The 18,785-nt window shown below is 40.7% G+C and overlaps 1 protein-coding gene across 4 annotated transcripts in view; it reads left to right on the top strand.

Annotated features, from left to right (window-relative positions):
* The window catches only part of MAGI2 (membrane associated guanylate kinase, WW and PDZ domain containing 2), an 831,153-nt gene that overhangs the window by 467,339 nt on the left and 345,029 nt on the right, over positions 1-18,785 (top strand). For all 4 annotated transcript variants that reach the window (XM_055590145.1, XM_055590146.1, XM_055590147.1 and 1 more), the window contains 2 exons: positions 16,692-16,813; positions 17,162-17,290. In XM_055590145.1, coding sequence (XP_055446120.1) covers positions 16,692-16,813; positions 17,162-17,290 — 251 coding nt within the window. The remainder of the gene's footprint in view (positions 1-16,691; positions 16,814-17,161; positions 17,291-18,785) is intronic.

Raw genomic sequence — 18,785 nt, forward strand, 5'->3', positions numbered from 1 at the left:
AGAAAGAAAAACACCAATACAGTATACTAACACATATATATGGAATTTAGAAAGATGGTAACAATAACCCTGTATACGAGACAGCAAAAGAGACACTGATGTATAGAACAGTCTTTTGGACTCTGTGGGAGAGGGAGAGGGTGGGAAGATTTGGGAGAATGGCATTGAAATATGTGTAATATCATGTATGAAACGAGTCGCCAGTCCAGGTTCGATGCACGATACTGGATGCTTGGGGCTGGTGCACTGGGACGACCCAGAGGGATGGAATGGGGAGGGAGGAGGGAGGAGGGTTCAGGATGGGGAACACAGGTATACCTGTGGCAGATTCATTTTGATATATGGCAAAACCAATACAATATTATAAAGTTAAATGAAAAGAAAAGAAAAAGAATGTAATGTGTGTAATGAAAACATGAATGTAATGTAAACTGTTTGTTTGTCTTGAAACATTTTTTTGTGAATTAAATTAGTCTCTCATTTAGATACTTCTGGAGAGGTTGAACACAACAGCTAGCACACAGCAGGTAAACTGAGTGGTACAGGCAGCAATATCCCTGAGCCCTTATTATCCCAAGGAGAGATGACGAGAATGGTCATAACTGGAAACACCATTGCGTGCTCCCAAGGAAGGACCATGCTCTCTCCTTCTATTCCATCTTTTCTGTAGGACCATGAGAACTGGAGAATGGCCATGGTGAAGGAAGGTAGGACAGTCTGCAATTGGGCCTTGTTGCTCAAGGGAGTTTCAGGCAATGTTCTGAGAGGAGTGTGAGCAGGTGGATGTGGGGAGTGTCATTTTTTCGCTAAGAGGTCCTAGGGTGTTGTGAGATGTGCTGTCTCTCCTGATGGGGGAGGGATCGCCTATTTCTATTCTGTGTAGGTCATTGCTAGGCCAGACCCAGAGAAAACTGCCACCATCTTTCACTGGATAATTCTGTTTGGCTCTTGCCAAGGTAATGTTATAATAACAAGTAAATTATTGTCATCATTCCATAATTTGTGAAATAGTCAGCTTATATAGTTTATTAATCTCTGTCTGGATTAAATATGTTAGGTTTCTTGTGAATGAACTACAAATTGTCTCATGCTACCAGTCTGTATCACCACATACTTTGGAGCCATATCTTAGACTAAGTTCTGAAGTTAGCACATGAAGTGAAAAATTGGATAGGGTCAGAATTATCCTAAAAATCCCTCAGCATCATGTCATGTTGGAGACTAGCATACTGAAACAACATTGCTGTTTTTTCCTTTAGTGTTGGAAAAGAATTCTCTCTGGAATTAAACCGGTTGGCTGGCATTTAGGTCTTTTAGATCTTTAATGGATACAAAACTAGAATCACATTCAGCTCAGAGAGAGGCTGTCAGACAGATGAAGAAATTTAGTGAAACAGAAGAAGCAGTAGATTGATTTCATTTGTGTACATTATTATGAATATAACAAAAGACGGTTACCTTCCCCCACATGAAAACTATAATTTCATCTTTTTTACTATTCAGGTAACGTTTTTCAAAATTGATTTTGTGTCACAGACCATAATGTTAGTAATAGTTTGTCCTTTTTTGCATCCATGGTTTTGAATTTACAGGCTAGTAGAAAATTACACTTAACCTCTCTGGCTTCTATCTGTTAAATGAGTGGTTTGGATTAGGTGGTTGCTAAGAGTTCTTCTAGTTCAGGGAACGTCCACTGCACCTTGTGTTAACAAGGATAAATTTGGCCATTCTCCCGTGTTAAGCCTCGTTGTTTTCTCATTATGCCTGCTGATCAAAGACTTACTTAAAATTTAAAAGCATTTTCTTTCCATTTCTGCTTGTTATTTGGCTAGACAATAACATATATTACCATTCTTTTATTTTATTTTAATGATTTTAGCAATCCCATAATGTGAATGTTAATGAAAGACTTCCAAAAAGAGTGGATTATTATAATAGAATCTCCTTACAAAGCTCTGACAATATATTGTCATAAATACATTGTATTTGATATCTACAATGTATTTTATATCTATAGATATGAAACTAATTATCATTAAATAAAAAGTCAGTGGTATAAAGAGAAGCTTATAGACAAAAAGTCAGGTGAGAACTATATTTTTCTCACCACTGTCAGAGCTGAAGACATTTGAAGGGAATATTGTTTTCCATTTTTTATAGTACAAGGTGACATTGTTAAGGGGCTTTCCTGATAGCTCAGTTGGTAAAGAATCTGCCTGCAATGCAGGAGACCCCAGTTCGATTCCTGGGTCAGGAAGATCCCCTGCAGAAGGGATAGGCTACCCACTCCAGTATTCTTGGGCTTCCCTTGTGGCTCAGTGGGTAAAGAATCTGCCTGCAATGCTGGAGACCTGGGTTTGATCCCTGGGTAGGGAAGATTCCCTGGAGAAGGGAAAGGCTACCCACTCCAGTATTCTTGGGCTTCCCTTGTGGCTCAGTGGGTAAAGAATCCACCTGCAATGTGGGATACCTGGATTTGATCCCCGGGTTAGGAAGATCCCCTGCATCTTCCTGTGTTTAACAGATGACTTTATTTACCTTGGTGAAATTATGTTACCATAGACAGCTAACAATATAATAGATAGATAACAAACTTTTTATTACCAAATTTTGTATATTCAGTCTAGCTAAATAAGATGAAATTTAAAATTATCAGGGAAAAATTCTGTCCTGTGGCTGAGCTTATCTGGATTTGCTGTGATAGGCCAATAAAATTATTTTTTCATAAATCTAGTCCAGGTGAAATTCACCATTAGGTATTTGGTTTCCAAAAGCTTATTAAGTGACACTTATTAAGTCTGTCACAATGTAAAGAACTTAGTTCAAATTTCTATTTAGCCCAACACTCATATATAAAGATTGACAAAGTCTCCTCTTTTTATTCTCACTTCACTTTCTCCAGTTTCAATTGGGCATCTCAAACATAGGATTTTCAGATAAAATGATGGGAATGATTGTCTTTCTTTTTTCTGTACTATTAGTTAGTTGGGGGCATTGACTTAATACATAAATAATAAACAACTATCAGTCAAGCCAGGAAAATCATATTAATAGCTACCACCTACTAAGTACTTTTTATGTATTCGGCATTTTACATAACTTATTTAGTCATTACAACAACACTTTATGTTAGATATTCATGTTTTACAGACAGAAAAACTTAAGCCAGACCATCAACCTCATAGGCGGTAGAAATTGAGTTGGAGCCCAGGACAGGAATTAAAAGACTTGATGCTGTTGGTATTTAAGTTACACTTGACTCCCATACTCTGAGTACCACCAGATAATATAAAAATCTATACAGTGCTTCATGTTAAACACTTTCATCTATTTCTCTTCAAAACAGTCCTGTGAGGTGAGCAGAATAGTTAGATGAGGCCATTGCAATTCAGAGATATTAGGGGAACTTTACAAGGGTAATGAGAAGTAGTCTTAACCTGCAAATGCATTTTAAACTTCAAATGTTGATTTGATGTTAAAATAGAGAATGATCACTGAGACTTACTGTAAGTGGCTTTCCCTCTGGTGACGTCCAAGAGATCCATGTGAGATTGAGGAAACCAGAGCACAGGCGGCTCCTCTCACCTGTGTTACTGTTTGTGGCTAACCCACACTTAGCCACGCAGCTATCACTGGGCCTCCAAGGGAGGATTCTTACTCATGCTTGAGGTTCCACCTTGTTACCGCATAAGGGCTTTCTGTAAGTAATTGAGCAAGTGCCATGTTTTCACTTCTTATTGTATCACTGGACTTCAGCAGGACCTAATATGTCCTTTTCAAAGTTTGAGACAAGGCATAGGTAGTTGTTATTATTGACCATCCCCCATTCTCACTCACGTAAAACTCTTATCTCATCCATAAATGTTAGTGCAGAATCTTATTATCATTATCATAATGGCCAGACGCGGCCCATGTTCAATTTCCAGAGATGGTAAGGACAGAGTTCAAGAAAAGTAGTGAGGATCAGCCCTAAGTGAGGCTGACAGGCAACCCCCAGAGGAGACTCCTCTGGTTTGAAAATTAAGTCACCCAGAGCCGGTCTCCTGGCCCCTCACCTATATTCCCATTCTCATTCCTATTCTCACTTTTCATGACATATGAAATATACACATGCACATGTGTTTTCTTATAAAATGTATACAGTCCCTATTTCTATGCACATAATCACTGGGTTCTTTAAAAAATAATTCAATAATCAAAGTAATGTGCTATATTTTCACATTTTATCTTCCAAGGACCAGCTTGTAATTTAAAATTCTGTAAGATCCAGTTTCACTGATCTCACACTGATAATTGAGAACCACCCTGAAGTAGTCACAGATTACTAAAAATAGTCCAAGCCTAAATATACAGAGGAAGTATCATTGAAAAGTAAATGTGTATTTGTGTCAGAAGCACCTAGATCAATATTGTTGGATTTGGTACTACACAGAGCCAGGTGTGAGTCATGAATCTACTTCTTTCTGTGAGAACTTCTAAAACTTGTTTACCCTCTCTGAGGAGCAGCTCAATTAAAAGCACGAAACATGTTTACCTGAAGGTTTGGCATATAGTATTTACTCAATGAATATTAGTTCTCATCTCTTTCTGCTCCCTACCACTCTCCCATTATGCCCTCTTTTATTACAAGGCTGCCATTCATTTGTCAGACAACTATTTCTTTCTACAAATTGTGGTATCTATTAAAATAGATTTTAAATCTGAACAGCTACTAAGTAACTAAAGTGTGCAAGATGGAATGTTCTTCTGAAATATCCAACATCATGCTTTCCATCTTTATTTGGAGCTTTATTACTTTTTTTTTTAAACTTCACAATATTGTATTAGTTTTGCCAAATATCGAAATGGATCTGCCACAGGTATACATGTGTTCCCCATCCTGAACCCTCCTCCCTCCTCCCTCCCCACACCATCCCTCTGGGTCGTCCCAGTGCACCAGCCCCAAGCATCCAGTATCATGCATCGAACCTGGACTGGCAACTCATTTCATACATGATAGTATACATGTTTCAATGCCATTCTCCCAAATCTTCCCACCCTCTCCCTCTCTCACAGAGTCCATAAGACTGTTCTATACATCAGTGTCTCTTTTGCTGTCTCGTACACAGGGTTATTGTTACCATCTTTCTAAATTCCATATATATGTGTTAGTATACTGTATTGGTGTTTTTCTTTCTGGCTTACATCACTGTATAATCGGCTCCAGTTTCATCCACCTCATTAGAACTGATTCAAATGTATTCTTTTTAATGGCTGAGTAATACTCCATTGTATATATGTACCACAGCTTTGTTATCCATTCATCTGCTGATGGACATCTAGGTTGCTTCCATGTCCTGGCTATTATAAACAGTACTGCGATGAACATTGGGGTACACGTGTCTCTTTCCCTTCTGGTTTCCTCAGTGTGTATGCCCAGCAGTGGGATTGCTGGATCATAAGGCAGTTCTATTTCCAGTTTTTTAAGGAATCTCCACACTGTTCTCCATAGTGGCTGTACTAGTTTGCATTCCCACCAACAGTGTAAGAGGGTTCCCTTTAATGGAAAGTACAAGCTCAGCCAATGAGGGAGCCTATCTATATTCACCAACCTTGTGTGTATATTGTGGAAAGGAAGAAACATGTTACATAAATACATCCCCTGATACAGATACATGAAACTGTCATCCCAGAATTCTGATCTTCCTGTAATGGCATAATTTTAGGCATAGTGTGTTAATTATATAAAACTCTTCAACACTAGTTTTCCCAAAAAGCAAGCTATTAAAATCAACAGTGAAGCAACTTATTGCCACCTGTATTTGCTCTTGGTTCTGCTGAACCTTTATCATCTCTTCCCATTACTTCTCTTCCATGTCTTTCTTATCTTCCCAGGGTCCTCATCTTCTCAGAATGACAGGCTCCTGCCCAGTCAGACCACATGGCCACTTATTAATGCAAGGTATTGAAAGATTCTGTGCAGATTCTAGGTATCTGGCAAAGGAGCCTTTTCTCCCTAAGATGCATCAAAAGTACTTTTAATTTTGTTTTGTTTCCTAATTCTTCCTGCATTACTGTCTAGCTTATAAAAGGAATAACTGCATATTTAGTTTTTCTCTGATATAAACACTAACAAAGACTCAGTAGTCAAGAATAATATTTTTTTAATCTTTATCTCACCCTGAATATTAGACTTGGAAACCTAGTGAGGTTTGCTATTCTATAAAGTGGGAATTATCTTCCTGTCACATTGACTTTCAAGATCTACACAGTCTTGTTCCCAGTCGTGTCTGTCTCCCCTCACTGGCACTTTTTCAGACCCCTCCTTCCTGGATAATCCTAGGCATTAGTGGTGTTGCCTTCATGATCCCTCACTTCTCTGACTCTCCTTGATGTCGGACCCAAAGTATGCTTGTACCCATGGCTGTGTGTTTCTAGCATTATGTATGAGTGACATGTATGCACAGGTTTATAATTCTTAATTATATTTTTGGGGTTCAGTAGACTTCGGTTGGGGCCTCCCTCATAGCTCAGTTGGTAAAAAATCTGCCTGCAATACAGGAGACCCAGGTTTGATTCCTGGGTCAGGAAGATCCCCTGGAGAAGGAAATGGCAACCCAGTCCAGTATTCTTGCCTGTAGAATCCCATGGACAGAGGAACCTGACAGGCTATAGTTCACAGGATCTCAAGAGTCGGACACAACTTAGCAACTAAACCATCAACCAGACTTAGGTTGTATCGTGATTTCACACTTCAATAGCTCATGCATAAGTTGTTAATAAATAGCAATCCAGTTCAATCCAGTATATTACAAGTCAGACTAGTCTCACCCTTACCAGCACATTGTAATGGCTAGTTCCCTGGGTAATAGATTCTTCATAGTCACAGAGCATCTTGCTCATCCTCATAACACCAGATAAGTAGAATGACCAGTGCATTGGAGGTACAGTAAATGATGCTGAAATGGTTGGGAATTTGAGGGAGTATCACGATTCTTCCCATGTGGCTAATATGGTGAAACTCATTCTCTAATCTGCCCATGTTCAGGAAATAGGCACATCTTCCAGAATGGAAAGTTTTCAAAGCTGCGATCATCCTTTAGACTAAAGCCATAGTGGAAGTACGGAGACTTTGAAACAAAATAGAACCTCGTCCCATGACTTGGAAATATTCTTCTTGTCCCATCACTCATCCTCTCCCTCACACCCCTGCTCCCACACCACCACCCACACAGAAATGTAGTAGATGTAGGCACCATCCCTGTCCTCTCACTGAGCAGGATAGAATTTGTTCCTGAACACTTTTGAATCCACTATTCTCTTCCTGAAATGTCTTTTTCTCCATCTGGCAAAATACATCTCTCCTTCTAGAATCTGCTCAAGAGTCACTTCCCTTGTGAAATTTCCTGAACCCCCAGATTCAGTTGTTTTTTCTTTTGAGTCCTCACTTTGTGCATACAAATTTTCTGGCTGCTTATAGAGTGACCAGCTCATCCCAATTTACCTAGGAATGTCCAGGTATTAGCAAAGAAAGGTCCCACACCCTGGGAAAGCCTTTAGTCCTAGACAAATCCAGGCAAACAAACCTCGTATGTCTTCCCCATTGGAATATAGACCTCCTTGGTGAAAGGGTTGTATAGCATCCATTTCTGTGTTCCCAGTGTGTTGCACACTGATACATTGACGAATGTGTATATGAGACTTGAAAGACTGAAATCAATGAGTCAGAGTTGGCAGATACCAGTGGAGGAGCAGTTTATCTAGTTTTGTCTCAATACAGAAAGATGTCGAAATAGTGTTGTCGTTTAGTTTTCTTCTAGATAAACTCTATCGTACCTCTAAGTTTATAACTCACTACTTTTGCTCAATCTAGAAGCAAAAGGTTAGCAATACCTACAATAACAATAACCTCCTCCTACACCCAGCAATAAAATTTGAGATAGATGTTTTATGAAAATGAGAAGAAATGGATAGAAAACGTTTTTAAATGCATGCCTACTGGCAATTTTGGAAAATGAGTCCACATAACTGGTAGGTCCCGGGGGCTTCATGACATGAATGATAGGGCACAATGTCATTTCTGCTGAGAGTAAAATATCAGGTTTGCCATGTAATTGGTGAATAGTAATGTCTAGGTGATGAGTCCCACTTCTATAAAAGATACACATAAAATACACATTACATATTACAAGTCAGTGTCTTAATGTAGCGCTAGTACTGGGGAAGAGAAGAGAGCTCATTTATCTGAAAATATACCCACATTTGGGAAGCTCTGCCTGGAGGGGGATGGGGGAGCAGACTCCTTAGCTGTGAGAGTTTCAGCACCAATGTAAGAATACTCTTCTCAGTTGGCTATGAGTCTACCTCCCACCTGGACGCTATGACCCCAGATCAGACACCCTCATGTCCAGAATGAGCAAAAGAACATGTGAGTGACTCAATCTTCCCACCCACATTCATAAAGCAAATCTACATTTCCCTCAGGAACAGTAGGGTATAATGAATGAGCATCCATAGGAAGAAAATGATCACTTAAGTGTTAGAACTGGGAAGAAATCTTTCAAGAGGCAGGATTCTATTAGTCTGTTTCTTTCTTTTATTTTTTAATGCTCCAAGTGAAATAGATTTAATTATTCCATTTATCCAAAGCTCATTTTTTAAAATAAAGTATATTTCAAACATTAGTCTTTGAACTAGTGCTTTTAAAATTTATACTTTCAAAACACTGTAAGGCACACATCATATTATGGAAAGCCTATTTTATAGCTCTTTTTGTTTCTATTTTATCTCCCCTGCTAGTCTATGTGTCTGATTGATCTTTGCCCATCCCTGCACCCCCTACCACAGTGCCCAGCAAAGACCATTTGAGAAACAAATGTTTGATGAAGCACGGTAGCATTTATTGAGTAGTGGCCACCTCATGCGAAGGGTTGACTCATTGGAAAAGACTCTGAAGCTGGGAGGGATTGGGGGCAGGAGGAGAAGGGGACAACAGAGGATGAGATGGCTGGATGGCATCACCGACTCGATGGACGTGAGTCTGAGTGAACTCCGGGAGTTGGTGATGGACAGGGAGGCCTGGCGTGCTGCGATTCATGGGGTCGCAAAGAGTCAGACATGACTGAGTGACTGAACTGAACTGAACTGGCTGACCAGTCTTAAGTGATATACTCAACTTATTTAATATGCACAACAACTTTATGAGGTGATATTACTTCCATCCCATCTTTACAGATGAAAAATTCTGAAGCATGGGGAGGGTAAATAATGTGCCCAAGATCACATTCTAGGATGGGATTGGGGGGGAGGCTTGGATGTAAATGCCGGCAACATGACTGCAGTGACCAAGTTCTTAATACAGTGTCCCTCCCACCTTCTGTCAAGAGGGTTGGCCCCAGAAGATCCCTGCAATGTTATTATTGTCTTACTAGTTTCTGAAGCAAAAGGAAGCTTTTATTCCATTTATCTAGACTGAATAGTAGAGAAAACTTTATGGGATCTTCTCAAAGTTTGTTCTAAAGTGAATAAAAATTATAGACAGGGCCGGCAAAGTATGTGTTTGGCTGCCCATGTAGCTGCAGTTTAGGGCTTCAGATGTGAGGAGGCAACATGCACTTTGCTAACCATCCTGAAGTGTGGGAGTCAGAATTACGGTCAAAGAAAAATTATGGAATCCCAAGCAACCAGGAAATTCATACTGTGATTCCACTCAGGAATTATTCTCTTAAAAAAATGTACTCCAAATAAAATAGATTTTGGGAAGCCCCAGAAGGAGCAGGTTTGCATAGGCGGGATGACATACTGAACAGCAACCCCAAACATCAAGCTCACCTTCCCACAACCAGTGCTGAGTGGCTGCCTCCTGGCACTCCCACATTTTGTCCCTTACGAAGTGCCTTTCCATATGAGCACATCTCTGTTGTAACATTAGAGAGCAGGTCCACATCTTTCCTAAGCAAAGTGGATGACTTTTTCACTATCACAAGAAAGTCTTGAAAGAGTCTCTGTTTTGCAGGATTCCATGGGTCATTACCCAGATGCAGATTGTTTATAGCTCATAAACTGGCCCTAAGCTTCACCTGAAGTTCTGTCACAACATATATTTTATGGGAGAGTTAAACTGGAAAACAGCAAGATCTATGACCTTTCATGCCTGCCTGCCTCCATCCAGATATTTATGTGACAAACATTTGTTGAGCACAGGCTACCTCATGCTTTGGAGTAATTAGTGTAGCCACCTTGATCACCTTGGAAATATTTTACTTGTGGTACAATCTCTATTTGAAAGGTACTTTCTTCCTCTCTCACATTGACCCAACGATCTATTTCTAAACTGTCAACCAAAGTCCAGATGATGTGAGAGTGGCCAGTGGGTGCAAAAAGCATTATTGGTGACTATGTGCTAAAAATGTCCCTCTCCACAAACCCAGGAGAAGCAAGATGGGGGAGTGAACAGGTTGGACTATGGATGGAGCAGTGTTAGTGAGGGTCAGACCACGGCCTTCATCGCCCAGCAGATCTGTCCTGTGTGTACTGATGGGCTCAGGACATGAGGCATTCCCCTTGTTTCTTCCATTTCCTCCCCACAGTGAAGGAGGTGTCAGTCAAACAGGACTGCGACCTGTGACTACTTTTGGCAGCATGTCATCCAATCCGCCATAAATATTTCCTTCCCTCTGTGCATGTCTGAAACTTTCATTTGCGTGTGTCCTCTCTTCTTGAGCAAAAGAACATTTGTTAATACTCCCCGAGGCTGAGTACAAACTTCTAGTTGAATAAAGGACACCTTTGTACACCTTTGCAGCTTCCATCTCTGGGGACTGCAACCCTAGCTGAACAAGAGAGTGATCTGGAAAGCTTTTTTTTTTGGTGTCAAGCCGTATACCCCATTTGGAGATTGGGACTCCACTGAGTTCGGGTGTGCCTGAATCCTCTCTGTTTTGTGTGTGTGTGTGTGTGTGTGTGTTTAAGTTATTCAGGTTTATCCAGAACTACAAAGTACTGCCACATGCAAACTTATCTTATGTTTCCATTCCGTAATGAAAGAGGGTGGGAGAGGTAAGCTGCAAATGAGTGACTATACTGGCAAAGAGAAGAGGTGATGGAAGGGCATCCTTGAATGTCCTTTTGCCATTCCTGTGTGAAGGATCTCGTATCAGTAGTCTTTCATTTCTGAAATGGGGCTGTTGGAATCTACCCTCCTCAGAATATGTCTCTTACCCCCTTAGCTCTTAACACCTACAAATTCTATTACTAAAATGTAATAATAGACTAGATATAAGAATAAGAATTTTTGATGGTTTCCTAGGTTCCTGTCCTGTACAGAGCTGGATGAGCTGGCTAATAATTCCCTCACAGAGTCTTTAAAAAAAATGAAGAGGAGGATGGCATATGTCATTCACATCCTTTTACACATTGTAGGGCCCCCAAATCCTTGCTAAAAGGGCTAGAAGCTATTCATACTGGAAGCACAAGGAAAACAAGGCTCCCTTACTCAGCGACAATCGTATTCCTTTGTGATACGTCTTTTAAAGCTTGGGAGCATTTTACATTTTAAATGAATGACTCTATTTGTGACAATGTAAATGTTCTGTAGCAATTAGCTCAGGACACTAAAGCCATCCCCAGCTTCCACTATTTGTCAGGTACAAGTCGTACTAGATGAGTTCATTGGTATTTTTCATTCTCTGTGAAATGTAGAATTTCAGTTTAATGGTGAATGGAATCTTTTCAACATAGTTTCCATAAAGCAAGTGGCTGCACATTGACTTTTCTAAGGAAGTAATTACATGCATGTGGCAAGTTGGAGGAATCCAATTGTGTAGTAAAACTATCCCAGAAAGTTCTTGTAATGTATTTTCTAAGGATAAAGTTATGTACATGATGAATAATGACCTAGAGAAACAGAAACAGAATAGTTGGGAAATGAAGAAAGATGGTAACTTCCGGAAACCTGAAAAATGTTTCTAGTTTCTCAAAATTAATAACATATATTTGCAGATAAAAATTTTAAAACACATACTCAACACTTAGCAATATATATATATATATATGTTATCTCTCTGGGGAAACAGTGGAAACAGAGTCAGACTTTATTTTTGGGGGCTCCAAAATCACTGCAGATGGTGATTGCAGCCATGAAATTAAAAGATGCTTACTCCTTGGAACGAAAGTTATGACCAACCTAGATAGCATATTGAAAAGCAGAGACATTACTTTGCCAACAAAGGTCCGTCTAGTCAAGGCTATGGTTTTTCCAGTGGTCATGTATGGATGTGAGAGTTGGACTGTGAAGAAAGCTGAGCACTGAAGAACTGATGCTTTTGAACTGGAGAAGATGTTTGAGAGTCCCTTGGACTGCAAGGAGATCCAACCAGTCCATTCTAAAGGAGATAAGTCCTGGGTGTTCTTTGGAAGGAATGATGCTAAAACTGAAACTCCAGTACTTTGGCCACCTCATGCGAAGAGTTGACTCATTGGAAAAGACTCTGATGCTGGAAGGGATTGGGGGCAGGGGGGAAGGGGACGACAGAGGATGAGATGGCTGGATGGCATCACTGACTCGATGGACGTGAGTCTGAGTGAACTCCGGGAGTTGGTGATGGACAGGGAGGCCTGGCGTGCTGCAATTCATGGGGTTGCAAAGAGTCAGACATGACTGAGCCACTGAACTGAACTGAGCTGATGCTGTCTCTCACTGTGTCCAGTGCTTTGTATACAAAGTTGAATAACCTGTGAACCCTTTACACAGGTATGTACAATATTGAGAAGGAAATAAATATGAAAATCAATCATTAAAACACAGTATGATCAGGTTGTTAGATTAATTATTGTGACATTATCATTTAAGGTGTCATACACTACATCACAAAAATATCTTTATCCAAGACCCAGAAAGAATGATCTCATGAGCCTGATTAACAGGAATACTATGTCCTTTAAAACAACCATCTTGAGTTTATCTTAACTATTCCAAAGAATATAACTTGTTTCTTTTTCCTGCTGGATTAGCAGCTTGAAAGCTCAATACTAATTTGCAGCATAATGGCAACCCACTCCAGTATTCTTGCCTGGAGAATCCCATGGACGGAGGAGCTTGGTGGGCTACAGTCCACGGGTCGCAAAGAGTCGGACACAACTGAGCTACTTCACTCTCACTTTCTAGTAAACAAATAGGATCCTATATTATTAATTTTGTCTCTTGATCTTCCACCTAAACTCAACTAACTTCACCATGGATTTTGTTTACTTCTCCTTGTTGTTGTTCTTTAAAAAGGGCCTCAAATTCTCTCAACAATGAGTCAATGTATAAGAAAATAAATAAACTGTTTGACAGAAGTTTTCTGAAGGTTTTATGTGAGAACCAAAGGGACGAGCATAAAACAGGTTTGGAATGTTGCTGGGTGAGGGTGGAGAAGGAGTTATGGGACAGATGAGAAAAGCATTGTAGAAATAATGGTAACAACAGCAACTGCACTTACAAATATAGTAATAGTAATAGGGAATAACTATACCTTGAAGAATAAACAACTGTACTTTATAATTGTGGGGTTCTCCCTGTATATCTGTACTTTGCAAATATTACTTCTCATATCTTCACAGCCACCCCAAGGAATAGATATTATTGTCCCCATTTTGCAGAAGAGGATATCAATGGTCAGAGAACTTAGTAATTTGCCTCAGATGCTACCTCAAACCCAGGCTGTCTTGCCTCAACTGCTTCACCACTCTAAGTCTCACAGGAAGAGAGGAGAGGCTTGATAGGGTATTGCTGATTCCAATGAAAGTAAAAGTCACTCAGTTGTGTCTGACTCTTTGTGACCCCATGGACTATACAGTCCATGCAAGTCTCCAGGCCAGAATATTGGAGTGGATAGCCTTTCCCTTTTCCAGGGGATCTTCCCAACCCAGGGATCAAACCCAGGTCTCCCACATTGTAAGTGGATTCTTTACCAGCTGAGCCTCAAGAGAAGTCCAAGAATACTGGAGTGTGTAGCTGTTCCCTTCTCTAGCAGGTCTTCTAGACCCAGGAATCGAACTCGGGTCTCCTACATTGCAAGCAGATTCTTTACCAACTGAGCTATGAGGGAAGTCCACTGATTCGAGTTGAAATCTTCCTATTACATCAGAAATATTATTTCCAACTTTGCCCTGACTCATCTCTGTACCTTCCCCTTTGGCTGCATCACCATGCACCTTTCACTTACAATCACTCCTGTGGGGGAGGCAGTATTATGCCCATCTGAGAGATGGAAGATGCTAAAGTTTCAGGCTTAATAATTTGTGCAGGATCACACAGCTAATCAAGCAGCAGAGCTGGATTTTGAATCCAGGACTCACTGATGCCAGAGCCTGTGTGGCAGCAGCTCCTCTGCCCCAGCTCTTGTGAGCAAGTACTTAGATACTGCAGTCATCTTGGCAGGTTTCCGGCAATCGCTTTTCTGCCTCAACAGGAATTCAGTTCAGTTCAGTCACTCAATCGTGTCCAACTCTTTGTGACCCCATGGACTGCAGTACTCCAGGCCTCCCTGTCCATCACCAACTCCCGGAGTTCACTCAAACTCATGTCCATTGAGTCAGTGATGCCATCCAACCATCTCATCCTCTGTCGTCCCCTTCTCCTCCCACCTTCAATCTTACCCAGTATCAGGGTCTTTTCCAATGAGTCAGTTCTTCATATCAGGTTGCCAAAGTATTGAAATTTCAGCTTCAACATCAGTCCTTCCAATGAATACTCAGGACTGATCTCCTTTAGGATGGACTGGTTGGATCTCCTTGCAGTCCAAGGGACTCTCAAACATCTTCTCCAACACCACAGTTCAAAAGCATCAATTCTTCAGTGCTCAGCTTTCTTTATAGTCCAACTCTCACATCCATACATGACTACTGGAAAAACCATAGCCTTAACTAGATGGACCTTTGTTGGCAAAGTAATGTCTCTACTTTTTAATATGTTATCTAGGTTGGTCATAACTTTCCTTCCAAGGAGTAAGCGTCTTTTAATTTCATGGCTGTCGTCACCATCTGCAGAGATTTAGGAGCCCAAAAAAATAAAGTCTGTCACTGTTTCTACTGTTTCCCCATCTGTTTGCCATGAAGCAATGGGACCAGATGCCATGATCTTCGTTTTCTGAATGTTGAGCTTTAAGCCAACTTTTTCACTCTCCTCTTTCACTTTCATCAAGAGGCTCTTTAGTTCTTCTTCACAACAGGAATTATCTTATTCATATTAACAGAAAATTGGTGGTTAAGATTTGGTTTCTCTTACCTCCTTTTGTTTCTTATGAATATTTATAGACCTAAGATGAGAGGACTGTGTGTGCACATCGTGTGTGGACTTTTCAGTGTGAAATGATACATTGAGAAAGAGAAGGTATGTAGATAAAGGATGCATTTTTAGAGACATGTTCCAGTCTGTTCACTCCTAGGAATGTGATTTAGAGCAAGTCATTCAGTCTCTTGTGTGTCAGTCTCATCACCTTTAAAATAGGGATAATTAGGATTCTAGACTATTGTCATGAGACTTAACTGAGAAAATTTATATATGGTACGTGGCACAGAAAATGAAAGTGAAAGTCACTCAGTCATGTCTGACTCTTTACAACCCCATGGACTGTAGCCTGCCAGGCTCCTCTGTCCATGGGATTTTCCAGACAAGAGTACTGTAGTGGGTTGCCATTTCCTTCTCCAGGGGATCTTCCTGATTCTGGGATCGAACCTGGGTCTCTCACATTGCAGGCAGGCTCTTTACCATCTGAGCCACCAGGGAAGTCTCTTAAGTGCTAATTGTTCATTCCTCTTCTAAGCCCTCTCCTCTTCATACTCTAATACCATAACCCTAGTTTTTTTTGTACAAAGAACCAAAATCAGTATACACGCCAAACCTCTGGTGAGGTATATGCAGAAAAAATAGTTACATGAGTATTACTAGTCAGGGTTGTGGTTCCCACCCTTTCTATGGATAAAGAACTTTAAATTTTATACAAGTATGGATCATACTCTAAGGATACTATAAGGAATTCTTAAAGTCTAAGCCCTTAGTTTAGCTGATCCATACTTGCTTAAAGATACTCTGTATTTGATATCTGGAAGTTTATTATCTCACTAGGAAGACTGTAAATACTCTCCTTTTGATTGATCTCTCAGCATCAGTCATCCTAAAGGTATTCTACAACTTAATGTTGTTAACATAAATTCCACACGTACATATCATTAGGGATCTTTCTCCCCATATTCGAGCCCTTTATTACAGGTCTGCCAATTTCTAAAATGTGTAGACTTTAGTTGCTATAAGAGTAAGACAATCAGTGAATTGCCCTTATACTTATCTTGTCGAATTTTACAAAGCTTAGATTACCCTTTTTTCTTCAGCACCATTTGGTATAAATTTCATTTGTTGACCACATATTTAAGTGCACCAAACTCAAATCAACATGGTAGACCAGAAAGTAAGTGCATATTCTAGCTCTTTTAGCTAAATCATGCATAATTTAAATACAAGACCATATGAAAGAGCTATTGAGAACTCTCTTGTCACAGAAACATGCATTGTACACAGGCTGCCCCAGCAGAGGCCTGACTCTGTGCCTGGTGGGGCTTCAACTATAATCATTTAAGGTATCTCGTACTCAGCTGCATTCTGTAGAGCTATCCATTTGTTCTCTTAATGACTTTGCCCCATTAATATTCTAATTTGAAATTTTATTTTTCAGCCACATAAATAGAAGAACGCAGTTTGAAAACCCTGTCCTGGAAGCAAAAAGGAAGCTACAGCAGCATAACATGCCCCACACAGAACTTGGAACAAAGCCCTTGCAGGCCCCAGGTTTCCGAGGTTAGTGCCTGTCAACACTCATTGTTTCAAAGGGAAAGACTGTCTCTCAAATTGCCTACTCTTCCAAATATGCCTTTAGCTCCAACCCTTTCATATAATTGATTTGCTTTCCCCAGACCCCTCAGTTAGCTTTAGCTGGGTGTTTGCTCTGGCTCTAAAAGCATGTACTTAGCAATCAGGAGTGAAGTTAACACTGGGGCAGCACGGCACAGGAATTTATGGCAGGTTGCCAGGTGGAGATGAGTGGGTGTGACAGTGATACCTTACACGGCAGAGATGCATAGAGACTCATAAGTTTGCCCTCAAATGACCAAGCACAAGAATGAGGCTTGTTCTCCTTTGTGACAGTAGACAGCTCCTCATCGACAGTACCTAGGCCCAAACCCGCCCGCCCCCTCGCCGCCTGGGAGCGGTCCCGCAGCGTGAGTGACCTGTCTTACTACGGGAGCCACCTCCCCGGGAGGCCCTGGCGCATCGGTATGTCCTGGGCCGCTTGCTGCACCCGAATTCACCCTGGAGCCGCGTGTGGGCATGAGATGCTGAACCCACTTTTCATGTCTTAGTGAGCTCTTACACGTGAGAGCACGAGGGAGGCACTGGTAGTTGGGAGGCCTAGTTACGCCTGCGGAAGAATTCACACGCTTTCACCGCAGGACCATCAAGATGAATGTAAAAGTCTCACACTGAACTTCTCTCCAAATTGTAAACTTTATTTTCATAAAGAAAACATAGGTGGCATTTATATTTTAAAGAAGCCCTCTTTTTCATAAAGATATGTGTGACATGTAAACAATGTAAGGGCTTCTCTGGTGGCTCAGTGGTAAAGAACCCCCTTGCCAATGCAGGAGATGAGGGTTCAATCCCTGGGTGGTGAAGATGACTGGAGAAGGAAATGGCAACCCAGTGCTGTATTCTTGCCTGGGAAATCTCCTGAACAAAGGAGCCTGGCTGGCTACCATCAATGGGGTTACAAAAGAGTCAGACATGGTTTAAGGATTAAGCCACAACAAAACAATGTAAAATCCCAGTATATGGCCCTCATTACTTTATAGTTTATCCATTACATATGGCCCAAAATGGAGCAATAACCGAATACTTAAACTTAGTCACCAGGTACAGTCTGGTTCTTATAAGTATTAAATCATATCACTCAAAATGGAACAACTAAAAATAAATATATATAAATATACTTGACTGCATAGCATTTAAAGCATAGCTATTAATAGCATGACTATTATTTTTAAAGCATTTGAAATATGTAGGTTGGGAAGATCCCCTGGAGAAGGGAAAGGCTACCCACTCCAGTATTCTGGCCTGGAGAATTCCATGGACTGTATAGTCCATGGGGTCACAAAGAGTCAGACGTGACTGAGCGACTTTCACTCACTCATACTCATTACAGATCATAGCTGGAAAACAAATTACTGCTGTTGCTGCTGAGTCGCTTCAGTCGTGTCCAACTCTGTGTGACCCCATAGATGGCAGCCCACCAGGCTCCCCCGTCCCTGGGATTCTCCAGGCAAGAATACTGGAGTGGGTTGCCATTTCCTTCTCCAATGGAGGAAAGTGAAAAGTGAAAGTGAAGTCGCTCAGTCATGTCCGACTCTTAGCGACCCCATGAACTGCAGCCTACCAGGCTCCTCTGTCCATGGGATTTTCCAGGCAAGAGTACCGGAGTGGGGTGCCATTGCCTTCTCCAACAATTACTAGTTAAACCTATATGAGTGGGTTCAAGTTCTTTTCAGATTATTTGGGTATATAATTTGAACGTGTCAACATATTGCTACAAACTGTGTTACTTTTACATTCATGATTATATTTAGAGATACTGACTTGCCACTTGCTCACATTTTAGAGTGTACTAATTGCTATCAGGTCAGTAAGAGATTTATCTGGTTATCTTCATAGTATCTTATAAGCAAAAGCTAACTCAGTCCCACATCTAGGCATTCTTTCTAATTAATTTAGATAT

This window comes from Bubalus kerabau, chromosome 8, assembly GCF_029407905.1.
Source record: "Bubalus kerabau isolate K-KA32 ecotype Philippines breed swamp buffalo chromosome 8, PCC_UOA_SB_1v2, whole genome shotgun sequence".
Taxonomy (NCBI): Eukaryota; Metazoa; Chordata; class Mammalia; order Artiodactyla; family Bovidae; genus Bubalus; species Bubalus kerabau.